Below are 16,567 nucleotides of genomic sequence, written 5' to 3' on the forward strand. Positions count from 1 at the left end.
AACCAGAAGTGCAAAAAGAGCAGAAAAGTGTGAACAATATATACAGGTAGTGCAGTATAAGCAGTATATGAGCAGTATAAGTAGTGCAGTATAAGCAGTATATGTATTAACAGTAACATTATAAGCAGAATAAATATAGAATGCAGTATGAACAGTATAAGCAGTATATGAGCTGTATAAGCAGTGCAGTATAAGCAGTATATGTATTAACAGTAACATTATAAGCAGAGTAAATAAGCAGAATGAATATGGAATGCAGTATGAACAGTATAAACAGATATGTGCAGTGTATTAACAGTAGCATTATAAGATTAGTAAAAAATAAGGGTATGTACATTATGAACAGTATAGACAGATATGTACAGAAGAGCAGTAGTATGTAATATAAGAGCAGTGTGTATAAGTGAAGATACAGTATGTACAGTTTATAGGAATGCTATAGGGTAAGAGTAGTACAATTGTCCGGGGGGGGGGTGTAGGGGTTAGTTGGTAGGTTGTCACCTAGGTGCAGAGTTGGAGTTCAGTAGGGTGACAGCCGTAGGGAAGAAGCTTCCTCTGAACCTGCTGGTTCGGGTACGGAGAGACCTGTAGCGCCTCCCGGAGGGGAGTGGGGTGAACAGTCTGTGGTTGGGGTGAGAACTGTCCTTGACGATGCTGCGTGCCTTACGCAAGCATCGCTTGCCCTGGACAGCCTCAATGGAGGGGAGTGAGGAACCGGTGATGCGTTGGGCAGTTTTCACCACCCTCTGCAGTGCTTTCCGGTCAGAGGCATAGCAGTTGCCATACCATACTGTGACACAGTTGGTGAGGATGCTCTCGATGGTGCAGCAGTAGAAGTTCACCAGGATCTGAGGAGACAGATGGGTCTTTAGTCTCCTCAGGAAGAAGAGACGCTGGTGAGCCTTCTTGATCAGGGTAGAGGTGTTGAGGGTCCAGGAGAGATCCTCACCCATCCTCACCCTGTGGACACCCAGAAACTTGAAGCTGGTGACTCGCTCCACCTCAGTCCCGTTGATGAGGATGGGGGTGAGTGTGCCAGCTTTTGACTTCCTGAAGTCCACAATGAGCTCTTTGGTCTTCCTGGTGTTGAGAGCCAGGTTGTTGTCGGTGCACCACACTGTCAGGTGCTGGACCTCCTCCCTGTAGGCCGTCTCATCGTTGTTGCTGATGAGACCAATCACCGTTGTGTCGTCTGCAAACTTAACAATGGTGTTTGAACCATGTACAGGTGTGCAGTCGTAGGTGAAGAGGGAGTAAAGGAGGGGGCTCAGCACACAGCCTTGTGGAACGCCGGTGTTCAGGGTGAGGGTTGAGGAGGTGTGGTTATCTAGCCTAACAGACTGCGGCCTGTTGGTTAGGAAGTCCATAATCCAGTTGCAGAGGGAGGTATTGATGCCCAGTTCACTGAGTTTGGTGATCAGTTTGGAGGGGATGATGGTGTTGAATGCTGAACTGAAGTCAATGAACAGCATTCTCACATAGGTGTTGCTGGTTACCCAGTATGACTTGTCCTCATGTATGACTGGTCCCCCTGTATGACTGGTTACCCTGTATGACTGGTTAGCCTGTATGACTAGTTACCCTGTATGACTGGTTACCCAGTATGACTGGTCCCCCTGTATGACTGGCCACCCTATATGACTGGTTACCCTGTATGACTGGTTACCCAGTATGACTTGTCCCCCTGTATGACTGGTTACCCTGTATGGCTGATTAGCCTGTATGACTGGTTACCCTGTATGGCTGATTAGCCTGTATGACTGGTTACCCTGTATGGCTGATTAGCCTGTATGACTGGTTAGCCTGTGTGACTGGCGACCCCTGCTCTGTTCAGTCCCATACTGAGCAGCAGTGGCAGCAGAGACGGTGCCCTGTCTGGCACAGCTGGACTGAATTAGCAGTATCAGCAGGGCTTCACCAGGCAGGGGTCCTGGACCCACTCCAGACAGTTTCTCTCACAGGGGTGTGTGTGTGTGTGTGTGTGTGTGTGTGTGTGTGTGAGAGAGAGAGAGAGAGGATCGTGATAGAGTGGGCACTTATTTCTAGTTCAGATCCTGAGGATAAACAAACATGAAGTCCAGCTTCTCTTCCAGTAACTTGATGAATCATTTGGGGTGTGTGTGTGCGTGCGTGTGTGTGTCCTCCTCCCACACATTCCACCAAATCAAACGATACGCATTCAAACGGTTATGCTCTCTCTCTCTCTCTGTCTCTTTGATGTGTTGTCATACACTGCAGACAACATGGACGGTCCTTTGAAGTTTAAGTACCAACGTTGTCCTCCACCTCTCAACCCCAGCTGACAAGACACATTAACCCTCTTCATATTGGTTTCCCTCTGTACATTCCTTCCCCTTGAAGGAAGGAGGCTGCTGTAGGAGTGGAGACTCTGCTCCTCTCCTCCTCTATTGGTCATTTACTGTGTGTCTGAGGTCAGCAGGTACGCAAGATGCGGGTGAAAGCACTGCTGATATGACAGTTCTGTAACTGGAGTAATAATTAACATCATTATTCAATATAATAATTAAGCAGACTTACCCAGAAGTGACCTGAGTGTTCCCGCTTTCTGTGTGTGTGTGTGTGTGTGTGTGTGTGTGTGTGTGTGTGTGTGTGTGTCTGTGTGTCTGTGTCTGTGTGTCTGTGTGTCTGTGTCTGTGTGTGTGTGTGTGTGTGTGTGTGTGTGTGTGTGGGTGTGTGTGTGTGTTCTGTTCCGAGCATCTGCTTACAGCGTAGAGTGCCATCTGAATAGTCTGTCCAGGCCTTCAAGATGTATGACTCACATGCTTCTCCCTGAGGCCAGATGACAATGCCTCTATAGATGTGCTGGCTTTGTGTTGGGGACAAGTAGCTGAGAATGATTCCTGCGTGACACAGTGGGTGCAGGAACACCAACATTTCACCATCCCACCACTAGATGTCAGGTTTCCCCTGCTTGGATAAAGAAAGATGTCAGAGGAAATCAATAAACTACAACACACAACTCCTCATCTCATCGAATTCATATATATCCTTACAGTAGACATGTTGAATGATGGCCCACTGAACAAACAACCTCTGGTCAACCACCATAGACACTGTTATTCACAATTCCTCACTTTCTGTGTTATTAATGTGATATTGCTGTTCTCACTCGTTGTTGATTAACAATATGAGCCCCAATGATGTGACAAGTTAATCAGTAAGAAGTGTGGTGTCCATTTGTAGACTTCAAACTTTGTCAGGTTCTGTATAAAACTGTCAGTCTTTCTTTCATCTGTCCCTTATGAAACACACCAACCCAAGGAGTATTACTCAGCAGCAAAGGAATACAGGCAAACACCAACTAAGGTAAGATTGATATAACATTTAGACCACAATTAGGTCTGTGCCTTTTAATGATTGCTAAACCATGCCATGGGTGTGACTGGTGTGTTTTTGAGGCAATGTTATTGATATTTATTTGGAATGAACTGAAGTTGAATCATTCATCTTTAATTGAATGTACACTGCTTCATCTTGGGAGCTTAAGCTCATGTATAATTCACAATATGTTCACATGTCAGCCATCATGCCAGTTGCTAAATGTTTCATTATTCCATCATACCTTTGTGTACTTCAGGAAAACCTGAATAATTCAGAACTTGGTCAATCTCACCAGACAGACTGATAGCAGAACCCCCCCCCCCCCACACACACACACAACTTGTTCCCCCCTCTCTCTCTCTCTCTCTCTCTCTCACACACACACACACACACACACACACACACAACTTGTTCCTCTCTCTCTCTCACACACACACACACACACACACACACACACACACAGTATCAGTATACATAAACTGTCCCTCTCAAAGTATTTCAGAGATTCTCCTGCTGCTGACGGTACATCTAATTTAAGCTTATTTTCAGTTCAATAGTCTCGCAAATTGCCTTGGCGCTTCTGACACACTTAGATAGCAGCACCTCTCTGCCCATCACAAACCGAGAGATGGCACAGAGAATCTAGAGAGTCAGAATAATGACTGGCATCCACCAAAGAGCTCTTTGCTTTTAAGAAGCGCATTAGGACTTGTGCCTCCATAAGTGTCCCCAATCGGAGGCCTCTCAGTCTAGACAAGCAAAAAAGCACTTACCTACAGTGAAAATCCCTACACTATAACTGAGTGGGTTTTAATTACATTGGAAAGTGGAGACCGTTAGGAGAGGAACTAACTTCCACCGGTGCCAGTGTCAGCAGGCGGGGGGGGGGGGGGGGTGGGTGGACTGAAGACAGTTAGGGCACTGATGTGCCATTCATCTGACAAGGCCTCTGGAATGATAGTGACATGACATCTCTGTATCGCCAGAGAGCTGCGTCCCGCCTCGTCAAGGACGGCTGTCGATGAACACAACGTACGCTCCCTTTGTTCACATTTAATTGGATGCTACTTGCCTGCCACAGTATGAGAATAGCTCCCATAACTAAATGTCATGTGGCCTTGTCTCATTCTGTTGCCCCTCCCCCCCTTCTTTAACAGGGCATAACAGTGAAGTCATCGTAGTCATGTCCTCTCGACGAATCACAATCATGGCACCGGGAGGGGAACCAATGAGCCACTACAAAGGTAACCAATCCCGGGGGGGAAGGGGGAAGGGGGGGGGGGGGGGGGGGGGGGGGGGGGGACAGGGATGGTACTTAGATGTGATGTACTGAAACACACCTTTCAAATCCTACTAAAGTGGGTCCTTTGTGTCTGATAGGGCTTGTGGTCAGTAGAGAGCATGGGAGGCTGGTGGAGGTAGAAATCGGAGGACGGGCTCATTGTAATGCATGGAATTGGATGAGTAGTCCATTGAGTAGGCCATTCCTCACCAGAGAAGTAGTACAACTTTTGGTCGAAACACTCTCTCGCCTTGACTACTGCAACAGACTCTTGGCCGGTCTCCCTGCCTCCACCATCAGGCCTTTGCAGCTCATCCAGAACACTCCCACCCATCTGGTGTTCAATCTCCCCAAACTCTCCCATGTCACCCCCCTCCTTCGCACCCTTCACTGGCTCCCGGTAGCAGCTCGCATCGGATTCAAGACCCTGGTGCTTGCTTACCGGGCGGCAAAGGGAACAGCCCCTCCCTACTTGCAATCAACGGTCACCCCCCAAACCCCTGCCCGATCACTCCACTCTTCCACCTCGGCTGGCCGCCTGGCACCGTCGCCTCTACGTGGATGTAGCAGCCGCACTACTCGGTCACGGCTTTTCACTGTCCTGGCGCCCCGCTGGTGGAATGAGCTTCCCACTGCTGTCATGACTGCAGAGTCACTACCAATCTTCCACCGTAGATTGAAGACCCATCTCTTCAGGCTACATCTTAACGGTTCTTCCTAAAGACCTCTCCACCCCCACTAACCCCCTGTACAAGTTTCTCTCCAGTTAATACAAAAAAAAAAAAAATCTTCTTCTAGCATTGTGACTGCCAATAGCCCCTGGTCTGAGCATCGATTTCTTTTTCTTATGATGACTGATGGATAGATGATTCACTTACTTAAACAAATGTATTTGTTGTAAGTTGCTTTGGATAAAGGCGTCTGCTCAATGCCATAAATGTAAATGTAAATGTAACAATGAGCCCGTCCTCCGATTTCTACCTCCACCAGCCTCACCTGGTAAGGAGATGGTTAGTGTGTGGCTATATAAAGCCATGATTTCCATATCTACCCCTATGACCACTCATCCATCATGACTGTGTTGGTTGGTGAAGGCGACTTCCCTGACAGCCCAACATGTTCTTCCTAACAGAACATTGTACCTTCAAAAAGCTCAGTTAAACTATGGTTAAACGGTGGTGGAACATTGAAATAGTCCTACAGTACGGTGTGTTCAGTGTAGTCCTAGGCTATGTTCAGCATAGTCCCAGACTGTGTTCAGCGTAGTCCCAGACTGTGTTCAGCGTAGTCCCAGACTGTGTTCAGTGTTGTCCCAGACTGTATTCAGGTGAGTTCTCCACTGTGGGTTTCAGGGGTGGCGATCCATGGTACTTCTCCCTCCTTGTGGCCTAAACCCCTGCAGGAGGAGGACAGGGAGTCTGGCCTCGGGTCCACCCTGGATCTCATCAGCAGCTATGAGGCGTACAGCCAGGGGAACAACCCCCCCCCCACCTCCCCCACAACCAGGGAGGAGACAAGGCCTCCCAAAGAACAAGGTACAGTACAGAAGACTTCAGGAGAGGGGAGACCGGTGGAGGGAGAAATCGGAGGACGGGCTCATTGTATTGAATGGAATGGAATGGAATGGAATGAGGTGTTTCATACCATTCCTCATTCCGTTTCATGCATTGCAATGAGCCCGTCCTCCGATTTCTACCTCCACCAGCCTCCCCTGCCACTGACATACAGTACAGCATACACAGTGCAGACACCCGGATAGTCATCATCAGCAACCTTTCAAACAAGTATCACCCCCCACATGTGACAGCATACTCAGGCTATGAAAGAGGCCATGGAAAGAGTGTGGAGGAGAGGTGTGAGGGGCAAGACAGTGTTGTGACGTTGGTGTCTTATCTGGTCAAAGTGATACTGTTTATAATACACTAGGCCAAGTCCTCCTTGGTTTCGCCAGGAAGGAACACACACACACACACACACACACACACACACACACACACACACACACACACACACACACACACACACACACATCATGTTTGTTTCTTCTTTCTGGGGGAAATGACTTACTCTTTGTGTTCACTATTGTTCTGGCATTGTGTCGGGGGACAGATACTACATCACTGTCCACCATGGAGAAACCAGGCCGAATGAGAGAAGTCTTCATCAACTTCTCCAAGATCCCTCTCCTCCTCCTCCTCCTCTTCTTGTTCGTGTGCTCCTTGGACACCCTGAGTTCTGCCTTCCAGCTGGCCGGGGGTAAGTAGGCCAGGTGTAACTGCCTCCAGGGGAGTAAATAATGACTTAGTTAACGACTCTGTATCCACTATGCGATGCTCCCCTGGTGGTGATACTAATGAGAAAGAGAAAGTAGACAGGGCAGTTCAGGTTATCCAAACGATTAACGACAAACTGACTCTGGAGATATTAGTTCTGGTGGTAGCTAAGGTTCTGTTCGTTAATCCTATGTTGTCTGGTGCTGTGTGTCTGTGTGTGTGTGTGTGTGTGTGTGTGTGTGTGTGTGTGTTTGGCTGAAGGCAAGGTTGCGGGGGACATCTTCAAGGACAGTGTGGTGCTGTCCAATCCAGTGGCAGGGCTGGTGGTGGGGATACTGGTCACTGTGCTGGTCCAAAGCTCCTCCACCTCCTCCTCCATCGTAGTCAGCATGGTCTCCTCTGGTTGTGAGTACTGGCCCTCTCACTGTGTGTGTGTGTGTGTGTATGTGTGTATATGTATGTGTGTCTGTGTCTCTGTCTGTATCTGTGTCTGTGTCTGTGTCTGTGTCTGTCTCTGTGTCTGTGTGTGTATGTGTGTGTGTGGGGGGGTGTATGTGTGTATGTGAGAGAAAGAGAGAGAGGGAACAAGGTTTGTGAATCTAAACAATCCACTAGGATGAGCATCAAAGGGATGAGATACAAACATATGCCGTTAAATAAAAAATGAAGTGCTGCAGCTCCTATCCTCTCTCATCTCAATCAGTCTGGGGTGAGTTCAGCTGTGTAGAGCGTAGAGCTGTTGAGGGTATGAACTGTCTGCTGGTAATGGGGGTTAGCCCATTACCAGCAGAGACCTCTCATTCATTGTGTGTATGTGTGTGTGGGGGCACTGGGCACAGTTTCTAAGTATGCCAGTCCTACCTCTGGCTGAACCACCAATCTGAGTAAAAACAGGAGAGGTGAATTATTGCAGTTCTGCTCTCCTGTGACTCAATCTGCCTATAGGAGCTGTGTGTGTGTGTGTGTGTGTGTGTGTGCATGTGTGTGTGTGTGTGCTTGCGTGTGCCTGCGTGCGTGGGTGTGGAGTTCATCAACATAAGAGGCCCCACCAACATTAAAACCAGCTATTCATTAAAAAGCCTTAGCTGCATCCACTTACCTGCAAATCGCCTTCAGAATGTTTTCTATTAAAAGTTTATAAGCGTTTTGAAATGTGAAGGGTCATATTTGATCATATTAGAGCTCCGCACATTTCCTTTCTGACAGACCTTCACTGACTTCCAGAGTCAAAGTAATTATACACATTTGCAGTGTTCAGCAATGTGTGTGTGTGTGTGTGTGTGTGTGTGTGTGTGTGTGTGTGTGTGTGTGCGCGCGTGTGTGTGCGTGTGTGTGGATTTGTGCATGTGTGCGTGTGCGTGTGTGTCTGTGTCTGTGTCTGTGTGTGTGTGTGACTACAACTGTGTGTGTTTCCTACCTCACAGTACTGGACGTACGGTCTGCTGTTCCTATCATCATGGGGTCCAACATCGGGACATCTGTCACCAACACCATCGTAGCCATGATGCAGGCAGGGGAGAGGAATGAGTTCAAACGGTATAATAGAGGAGAGGAGAGAGGGAGGAATCAGAGGACAGGGAGGAGAGGAGAGGAAATCGTACATACATACTGTATAAGCTTAGCTAATCGACAGAAGTCTTAACATTTCTGACTTCATTGATCCAACACCTAGCACATTAACATCAAGCACAACGTTACACAGATAGTCATGCCATTATAATCACATTAAACTTTCAAAGTTCAAAAAGCTTTATTGTCCATTGAAGCTAAGATAAACATTTGTTTCGGCCTTCATTATAGACTAAATCACCAATATAATGTCCATTGCAGTACATCACAATAAATGCAAAGATATGTATGAATAAGAACACATTCAAACGCTAGTAGGCTTCAAAGGCCAGATCATTAAAAGCACTCAGTATGCAAGTCGCTACAGTAAGGTTACGAAGCTGGTGTCTGTTACGAATGGGGTCTGTTTCAGTGCGTTCGCTGGGGCCACCATCCACGACTGCTTCAACTGGCTGTCGGTTCTGGTTCTGTTGCCGGTGGAGGTGGCCACAGGCCTGATGAGCCGGCTGGCCCATACTGTGGTCACCAGCTTCAACATCCAGAGTGGAGAGGAAGCACCTGAGTTACTGAAGGTCATCACCGAGCCAGTCACCAAACTGATCATCCAGGTATTATTCATTCACCAAACTCATCATCCAGGTGTTATTCAGTCACCAAACTCATCATCCCGGTGTTATTCAGTCACCAAACTCATCATTCATGTATCGTTCAGTCACCAAATTCATTATTCAGGTATTATTCAGTCACCAAACTCATCATCCAGGTATTACTGTCACTCATTTCATTACTGCAGAACTGCCTCCAAACTATCTGACACAACAAAGATATTCTTAAATGCTTGGATTGCAAATATTTCCCAGGGTCAAACTATTAATCTTTCTCTTCTCTTTTCTTCCTTCTCTCTCTTCCCTGTCTCCCCTCTCACTCAGCTGGACAAGCGTGTGATCACAGGGATCGCCATGGGAGACGAGAGTATGAGGAATCGGAGCCTGGTGAAGCAGTGGTGCAAGACTGCTCTCGTTACGGTACTGACCACGTCCACCATGTCATTACCGTCACCCTCAGACCCTCTGTCTCAGACTGTGATGAGACATCACTCATATCATATGATAAAGCTATGCCTCTCTGTTTCTGTCTCTGTTGCTCTCTCCCTCCCTCCCTCCTTCTCTCTCTCTCTCTCTCTCTCTCTCTCTCTCCCTCCCTCCCTCCCCCTCTCTCTCTCTCTCTCTCTCTCTCTCTCTCCCTCCCTCCCTCCCTCCCTCTTCTCTCTCTCTCTCTCTCTCTCTCTCTCTCCCCCCCCTCTCTCTCTCTCTCTCTCTCTTTCTCCCCCCTCTCTCTCTCCCTCTCTCCCCCCCCTCCTCCCTTAGTCCTCTGTGAATGTGAGCATCAGTGGTCCTGTCAACTGCAGCTCCTCCCACCCATGCTGGCAGGATGGTGACATCACCTTGACTACAAAGAACCTGACCACAGAGGTCAACATTGAGAAATGTGAGGCCACAGTGAAATCCTTCAATCCCTCATGCCATCTGTTATCAATATGTATTGTTTATCACAGCGAATGCATGGGCTCGTAAATCTTTGAAATGTACTATTTGAGGCTTGTCCTATTCTTTGCTGATTGCCTATATCTCAGAGGATTTACCGTGCCCATTCTTTTGAGAACAAAGAACATTTGGCCGTGCACTATGTATTGATTTATTTTGTGGCCCTGGTTCTTCCCAGGCAGGCACCTATTTGTGGGTGCCCAGCTATCAGACCTGGCCGTGGGGCTTCTTCTCCTGGTGGGCTCCCTGGTGCTGCTCTGCACCTGCCTGGTGCTCCTGGTCAAGCTGCTCAATTCCCTCCTCAAAGGTCAAGTGGCAAAGGTCATCCAGAAGGTCATCAACACAGGTGAGCATCAAGCACGTGAGATATTTGCATGCTAGATATTTGCACGCTAGATATTCGCAACCTCTGTCCCTAGCATGCATCCCAAATATCAAAATAAAATACATAGGCAGACACACACAGATTGGGGAATAGATACGGTAGAGATGCATATTGATAGATCTACCATACTGTACTTACAATGCCTACTCTGTGTATGTCCCTGTAGACTTGCCGTCTCCGTTTGGATGGCTAGCGGGCTACCTGGCCATGTTCGTAGGTGCTGGGATGACATTCGTAGTACAGAGCAGCTCTGTTTTCACCTCAGCCCTGACCCCACTGATAGGTGAGTGACATCCACCATTACACCTCGAAACAGATTGATTCCTACTGTACGCGAATCAGAGACCCCCTAAAAACAAAGATATTCATTCCGAAATCACATGAACTATTATCTTTGCACTCAGATGGACTCAATTCAACGTATTAAGTTATTGACTCAACACATTTCAACTTTTCATTTTTAAACATTTCTAAAAAAAAATATTTTCACTTGGTCATTATAGTGTAGATTTTGTGTAGTGACTAAAAAAATCTCAATTAAATCTATTTTGAAGTCCGGTTGTAACACAACAATGTATGGAAAAAGTCAAGGAGGTGAATACTTACTGAAGACACTGTACAGAGGAAGCACACATACAGTATATGCATAATAACACTGAGAATCCATTTGAATTGCAAATCTAAAAAACAAAAAAACTTCACTGGAACTGACGTTTGTCCCTCCCAGATGCAAATAACCCAGTCAACCATTTTGTTCAGAAACATGTCTCTGAGAGGGTTCAATAAAGACAGTTGGGCCATCATCAGAGCTCTGGTGTTTCTCAATAGCTGTCTGGATCCCGTGCTTTATGACCTCCGAAACAGCCACTCTCAGAATAGTGGCAATTAAACATGTGATCATTGATCATACTGTAGTGAACTGATCTTTACTGATCTGAACACTTATGGTCACATCAATAAACATTCATTAAAGGGATCCATAGTTCACTCTATTTAAAGTTTTAGGTAATTGTTTCTTATTTAACGATGGTGTTGTCGGTGATCTAGACTGTTTTTCAGAATAATTTGGTGATTATTTAGCAATATTCAATTGACAATGTGTCAATTGAATATGAAGCACATAAACATGTAAAAACAGAAAAGGATGTAAATAGTTAAAAGTCCAACTGTTTAAACTATGCTAATGGTAGACTGAGCAATGAGTTAAATTTAACTTGGGTTGTTACCGCAGGAAGAGAGAGAGAGAGATGTTTCAGCTGCACCCACAAGTTTCACTCGTACGTGATTCCATAGGGACAGGGGCAATGACAACCACATGACAGAAAGGCTGGCAGGTGTGAATTATCTTGCTTCATGCTAGCCATTTCTGGCAGTAGTCGCCTAACTATTTCATGGCTACATCATATCTCTGTCTACCTTTAATAATTGGCTGCCAATCTTGACGAATATGTGATTGTACAATACTACAATGTTCTTCTCTGTGTGGGTTGATTGATTGAGTTTATATTTGCGTCCAATGCCATGTCTGAAAATAAAGATGGTGTGTTTCATACAGTAACTGGCCCCTTGAGAGTTTGTACTGTTCATCCAATACCATACCACATTGTCTTCTCTTCTGACCAGAATAGCCTACCATCGCAAATGATCTGAATGGATGATATTGACGGTGTTCTCTTCGCTGTATTTATTCCTAACCAGTCCTTTCGGGTAGTAGGTGTAGAATGAGACAAAGACGGTCAAAGGTATTAGGTTTCCACCCTTTCATTGTTGTTATTCACGTGTAGAATGCACACACCAACTCTCTTGACAGGCATTAGCGTAACTTTGAACCTGTTTCAACCTGCTCCTCGTGTTGTGCTTGTCCAATGCGTAGAATGAACACTGACTGTACTCCAATGGAGGCTAGTGGAGGTTAGAAATCGGAGGAGGGGCTCATTCCCCATTCCGTCCCATGCATTACAATGAGCCTGTCCTCCGATTTCTACCTTCACCAGCCTCCGCTGCTGTACCCTATGTCATAGAAGGGTCATGACCGTGCTGGTGTTGATGTTGCTGGCAGGCATAGGGGTGATCAGTCTGGAGAGGGCCTACCCCCTGACCCTGGGCTCCAACATAGGCACCACCACCACCGCCCTGCTGGCCTCCCTGGCCAGCCCCGGGGACAAGCTGCCTGCTGCCATTCAGGTATGACTACAGTGTTTAGCATTTACAGTGCCCTGCGTAAGTAATGGGACAGTGAAGCATTTTTTCTTAGGAGGACTATGGATAAAAAGGGGTGTAATGTCTGAATGGTGAAACCAATCTGTACACAAATACCATCCCAAAAAAGCTGAGAATCTCTACTTTAACCATAGTAGTTGTTTGATTTCAAATTCAGACGTTTGCAGTATAGAGCTGAATGAAGAAAAAATGCTTCACTGTCCCATTACTTATGCAGAACACTGTACATGATCTTATAGTCATTTAGTAAACACTGTTATCGAGACAAGATATATTTTAATTATGTTCATTTGAGTCACTTAGAAGACCAGATGTTTTATCCGGAGCAACTTACAGGACTACAAATACATTTAGATGAGGGGGTTAGGGTAGACAACTGCATGGTTCCCTCTATGAGGGAGGTTCCCCCCTCAGTGGAGGCTAGTAGAGGTAGAAATTGGAGGACGGAGACCATTTGTCATTCCATTCCATGCATTACAATGAGCCAGTCCTCCAATTTGTCTACCGCCACCAGCCTCCCCTGGCTTCTATCCTCCATCTTGTCTCTCTGTCCCCAGATCGCCCTGTGTCACTTCTTCTTCAACGTCCTGGGCATCCTGCTGTGGTACCCGGTCCCCGCCATGCGCGTGCCCATTCGGATGGCCCGCGTCCTCGGCGAACGCACCGCCAAGTACCGCTGGTTCGCTGTCCTCTACCTCCTCCTCTTCTTTCTGCTCCTCCCATCGCTGATCCTGGGCCTCTCAATGGCCGGCTGGCGGGTGATGGTGGGCGTGGGGGCCCCCTTCCTGGCCGTGACCATCTTCATCACCATGGTGAATGTGATGCAGGCGCGTAGCCCCGACCACTTGCCCTCTCGCCTGCAGAGCTGGGACTTCCTGCCTCGCTGGATGCGCTCACTTAAACCCCTCGACAGGGTCATCACCAAGGCAACCGTGTGCTGCAGCCCCGGCCGCGCGGGAGGAGACGACCCGGCGGCGCCAGTCTCCACGGCGACGACCCCGGATGACTCCAAGACGGCGGCGGCCCAGAGGAAGGCGGAGCTGGCGTATGATAACCCTGCGCTGGCCTATCTGGACGAGAAGCGCCCTGGCGTCCCCGTACTGAAGCTGAAGGGTCTGGAGAGGTGCAACAGTACTCCTCTCTAGTGGAGCTGGCTGTTTTATAGGAAGGGTTTTATATTCTATCTCTTCTTACAAAGAAGGAGTAGAAATCTGCGCCTTGGGGTCCAATGTACTGCTGCTTTTCTTCTCTCTCTCTCAGGTAGTCCGTTGGTTGTTTGTTCACCATTGACGGATCAGAGCTCCCTCAGCTCTGAGAGGGTTGAGGACAACCAGCAGTATTTTCAGACCTTATGTCACGTGTGTTGTTCACAAACAAATCGCACTGTTCACATGCCTCACAGAAGGCATTCGATAAAATGAAATAAAAGCAGATTTAGCTTTAAGCCCCTTGATGATTCTGTTCTCTGTAAGAAAGGAATATTTCTTTTCAGCACCACTGTGGGAGCGGAACGTTCTGTTCACAAGTAGATAATGTTGTCTTTCTGCTTTGTGAACACAACAAAGGGCAAGATACGCTCTGATGTACAAAAGAGAACGTCGTAGTCAAACTAGAACGGCCTAGATGGTAGAAATACACAGACACTGCTCGTAAACATGATAGCTCCTGTATGATTTCTCTGACAGGTGTGTAACGATGGTATAGTATATATCGTAGTACACATACAGTAACACTGGAATCAACATCTTGTCTGTAACAAAAGTTAGATCTGTATAAAAGTGTGCTCTGTGAAATATATATTTTTTTTTAAAAACAAACAAAACATTTGGTCTTCGCTATGCTATGGCTCGAATCAATGTCACTCAGTTAGAAGTTTCCTGTTTATTTGACAGGTCTCCGGGTATCTATTAAAACACGAATGGACTGCATTTCAAATGCATTTCAAATTGTCAAAATACAGTTGGTTTCAGTTGTCAACCTCTCTCCCCTCCTTGACTTTCCCTCATGGATTCGAGAGCATTTCATAGGTGTCAGAGACACTGTGAAAGCTCCACTGATTGGCTAGAGGGTGTTGATATGGTATGGCTGACACTTTTCCGATCGTCACGGGTTACTGAGGCCAGGTTGCCGAGGGCAGAGACAGGGGAGCGTGTTGGAGAACTGGAAGACACCACAGACACTTGGGATTCATGGGATCAACCCCCCCCCCCCCCCCCCCCCCCCCCCCCCCGCCACACTGCAGTAGCCCCCCCCCCTCAGACTGTGAGCTGACTGCTGATGTTACTGGTGTTGAGGAGGACAGCAACCCGGTGGCTAGCGCGAGGATAGATCAATGCTAATGTCTGCTTCAGGTCTGGGGGGCTGCAGCCCTACTGGCCTCCAACCTCATTAGCCTTATCCTGGGTCTTAACCAATGGGCCTGTTCTGGTCAGCACTGCCGGGGCTAATGAAGGAGTCGATATGGAGTGATGTCTTCACTACCATCGGAAATCACACGCACGCACACACACGCACGCGCGCGCGTACGCACACACACACACACACACACACACACACACACATCCCTCTCCTTTTCACACACACATCCCTCTCCTCTCCTTGAAAGAATGCATAAAGAGCCATTCCCATGGTGACATCTCGGCTGTGTGTGTGAGTTTGAGTGTGAGTGTGAGTGTGAGTGTGAGTGTGTGAGTGTGAGTGTGTGTGTGTGTGTGTGTGTGTGTGTGTTGGCTTGAGTACAACTTGCCTTGTAATGTAGGGTCATGACACATTCTCCAATGACTAATTCCATGAACCCGTTAACCCTAGCCCAAAGGATTTAAAAACTTTTCAGTATTGCTACCATTGCATTCTACTTCACAAACAAGTTGCTTATGCAGCAATAATCTACAAAGACGGACCTTGGGTCATGAAAGGTAAAACTGAAAACAGAACATTACCCAGAGACTAAATATTGCTGAGGCTAACTGTAGATGAATATTAATTATTATATATTTCAGCCACTGAGAAGTTGCTGCTGTACAATATTAACATAACTACCCACACAGGACCACTGTTGATTTATTAAAGCTGTACAAAGGTGGACTTCTCATCCATGTGGGAGCATCCTAAACAGAGATATGGTCCTGTCTCACCAATGACCCGCTTGAATGAGAGTTTTTCTTTTCGGAAGCAAAAAACCGAAGCCGAAGCTCATTCTTGTAGGTACAGTACCAGTCAAACGTTTGGACACACCTTCTCATTCAATGGTTTTTCTTTATTTTTATTATTTTCTACATTGTACATTTACATTAATTTATGGCATTTAGCAGACGCCTTTATCCAAAGCGACTTACAACAATACATTTGTTTAAGTAAGTGAATCATCTATCCAACAGTCATCATAAGACAAAGTAATCAATGCTCACATTTTTTGTATTTGTATTTGTATTATTTTCTACATTAGAAATAGATTAATATTGAAGACATCAAAACTATGAAGGAACACATATGGGATTATGTAGTAAACAAAAAAGTGTTAAACAAACCAGAATATGGTTTATATTTTAGATTCTTCAAAGTTGCCACCTTTTGCTTTGATGACAGCTTTGCACACTCTTGGCAAGTTTGTGTCCAAACTTTTGACTGGTACTGTATATTAACTCACATTCTTTCACTAACCTGTTTGGTTGGAGGGGTACAAATGGAGTCCAAAATGGTGTAACTGAAACTAAAAAAGAGTCTTTCTTTTAGTATTTCTTTCATTCCAGGATAGAGGATAGACACACGTTTCGCCCTAAACCTTCGTCAGCGTCATCAGCGTTTAAGGCTAACAAGCTTGTTAAGGCTAACAAGCGAAACAGATAAAACAGATACTGTATACATGTCAGTAATGCATCCTTATTAACCTCTGACATCAGGGCTGCTACTCCTGCTGTGATAGGTCAGCCTGCTAGCCCTTACTAATACAGGA

General features: G+C 46.5%; 1 protein-coding gene across 1 annotated transcript; it reads left to right on the forward strand.

Moving 5' to 3' along the window:
- Window positions 1–4,307: 4,307 nt before the first annotated feature.
- Window positions 4,308–13,760, forward strand: slc34a1b (solute carrier family 34 member 1b; the record flags this gene model as incomplete). Its single annotated transcript, XM_083686040.1, has 13 exons — window positions 4,308–4,359; window positions 4,500–4,586; window positions 5,977–6,159; window positions 6,734–6,880; window positions 7,159–7,302; window positions 8,322–8,433; window positions 8,879–9,074; window positions 9,396–9,491; window positions 9,834–9,954; window positions 10,189–10,356; window positions 10,562–10,678; window positions 12,455–12,579; window positions 13,173–13,760. The coding sequence occupies 13 exons, from the start codon at window positions 4,308–4,310 to the stop codon at window positions 13,758–13,760; spliced, it is 2,136 nt and encodes a 711-aa protein (XP_083542166.1).
- Window positions 13,761–16,567: the final 2,807 nt, after the last annotated feature.

The sequence above is a fragment of the Argentina silus genome (assembly GCF_951799395.1).
Source record: "Argentina silus genome assembly, chromosome: 15".
Lineage (NCBI taxonomy): Eukaryota > Metazoa > Chordata > Actinopteri > Argentiniformes > Argentinidae > Argentina > Argentina silus.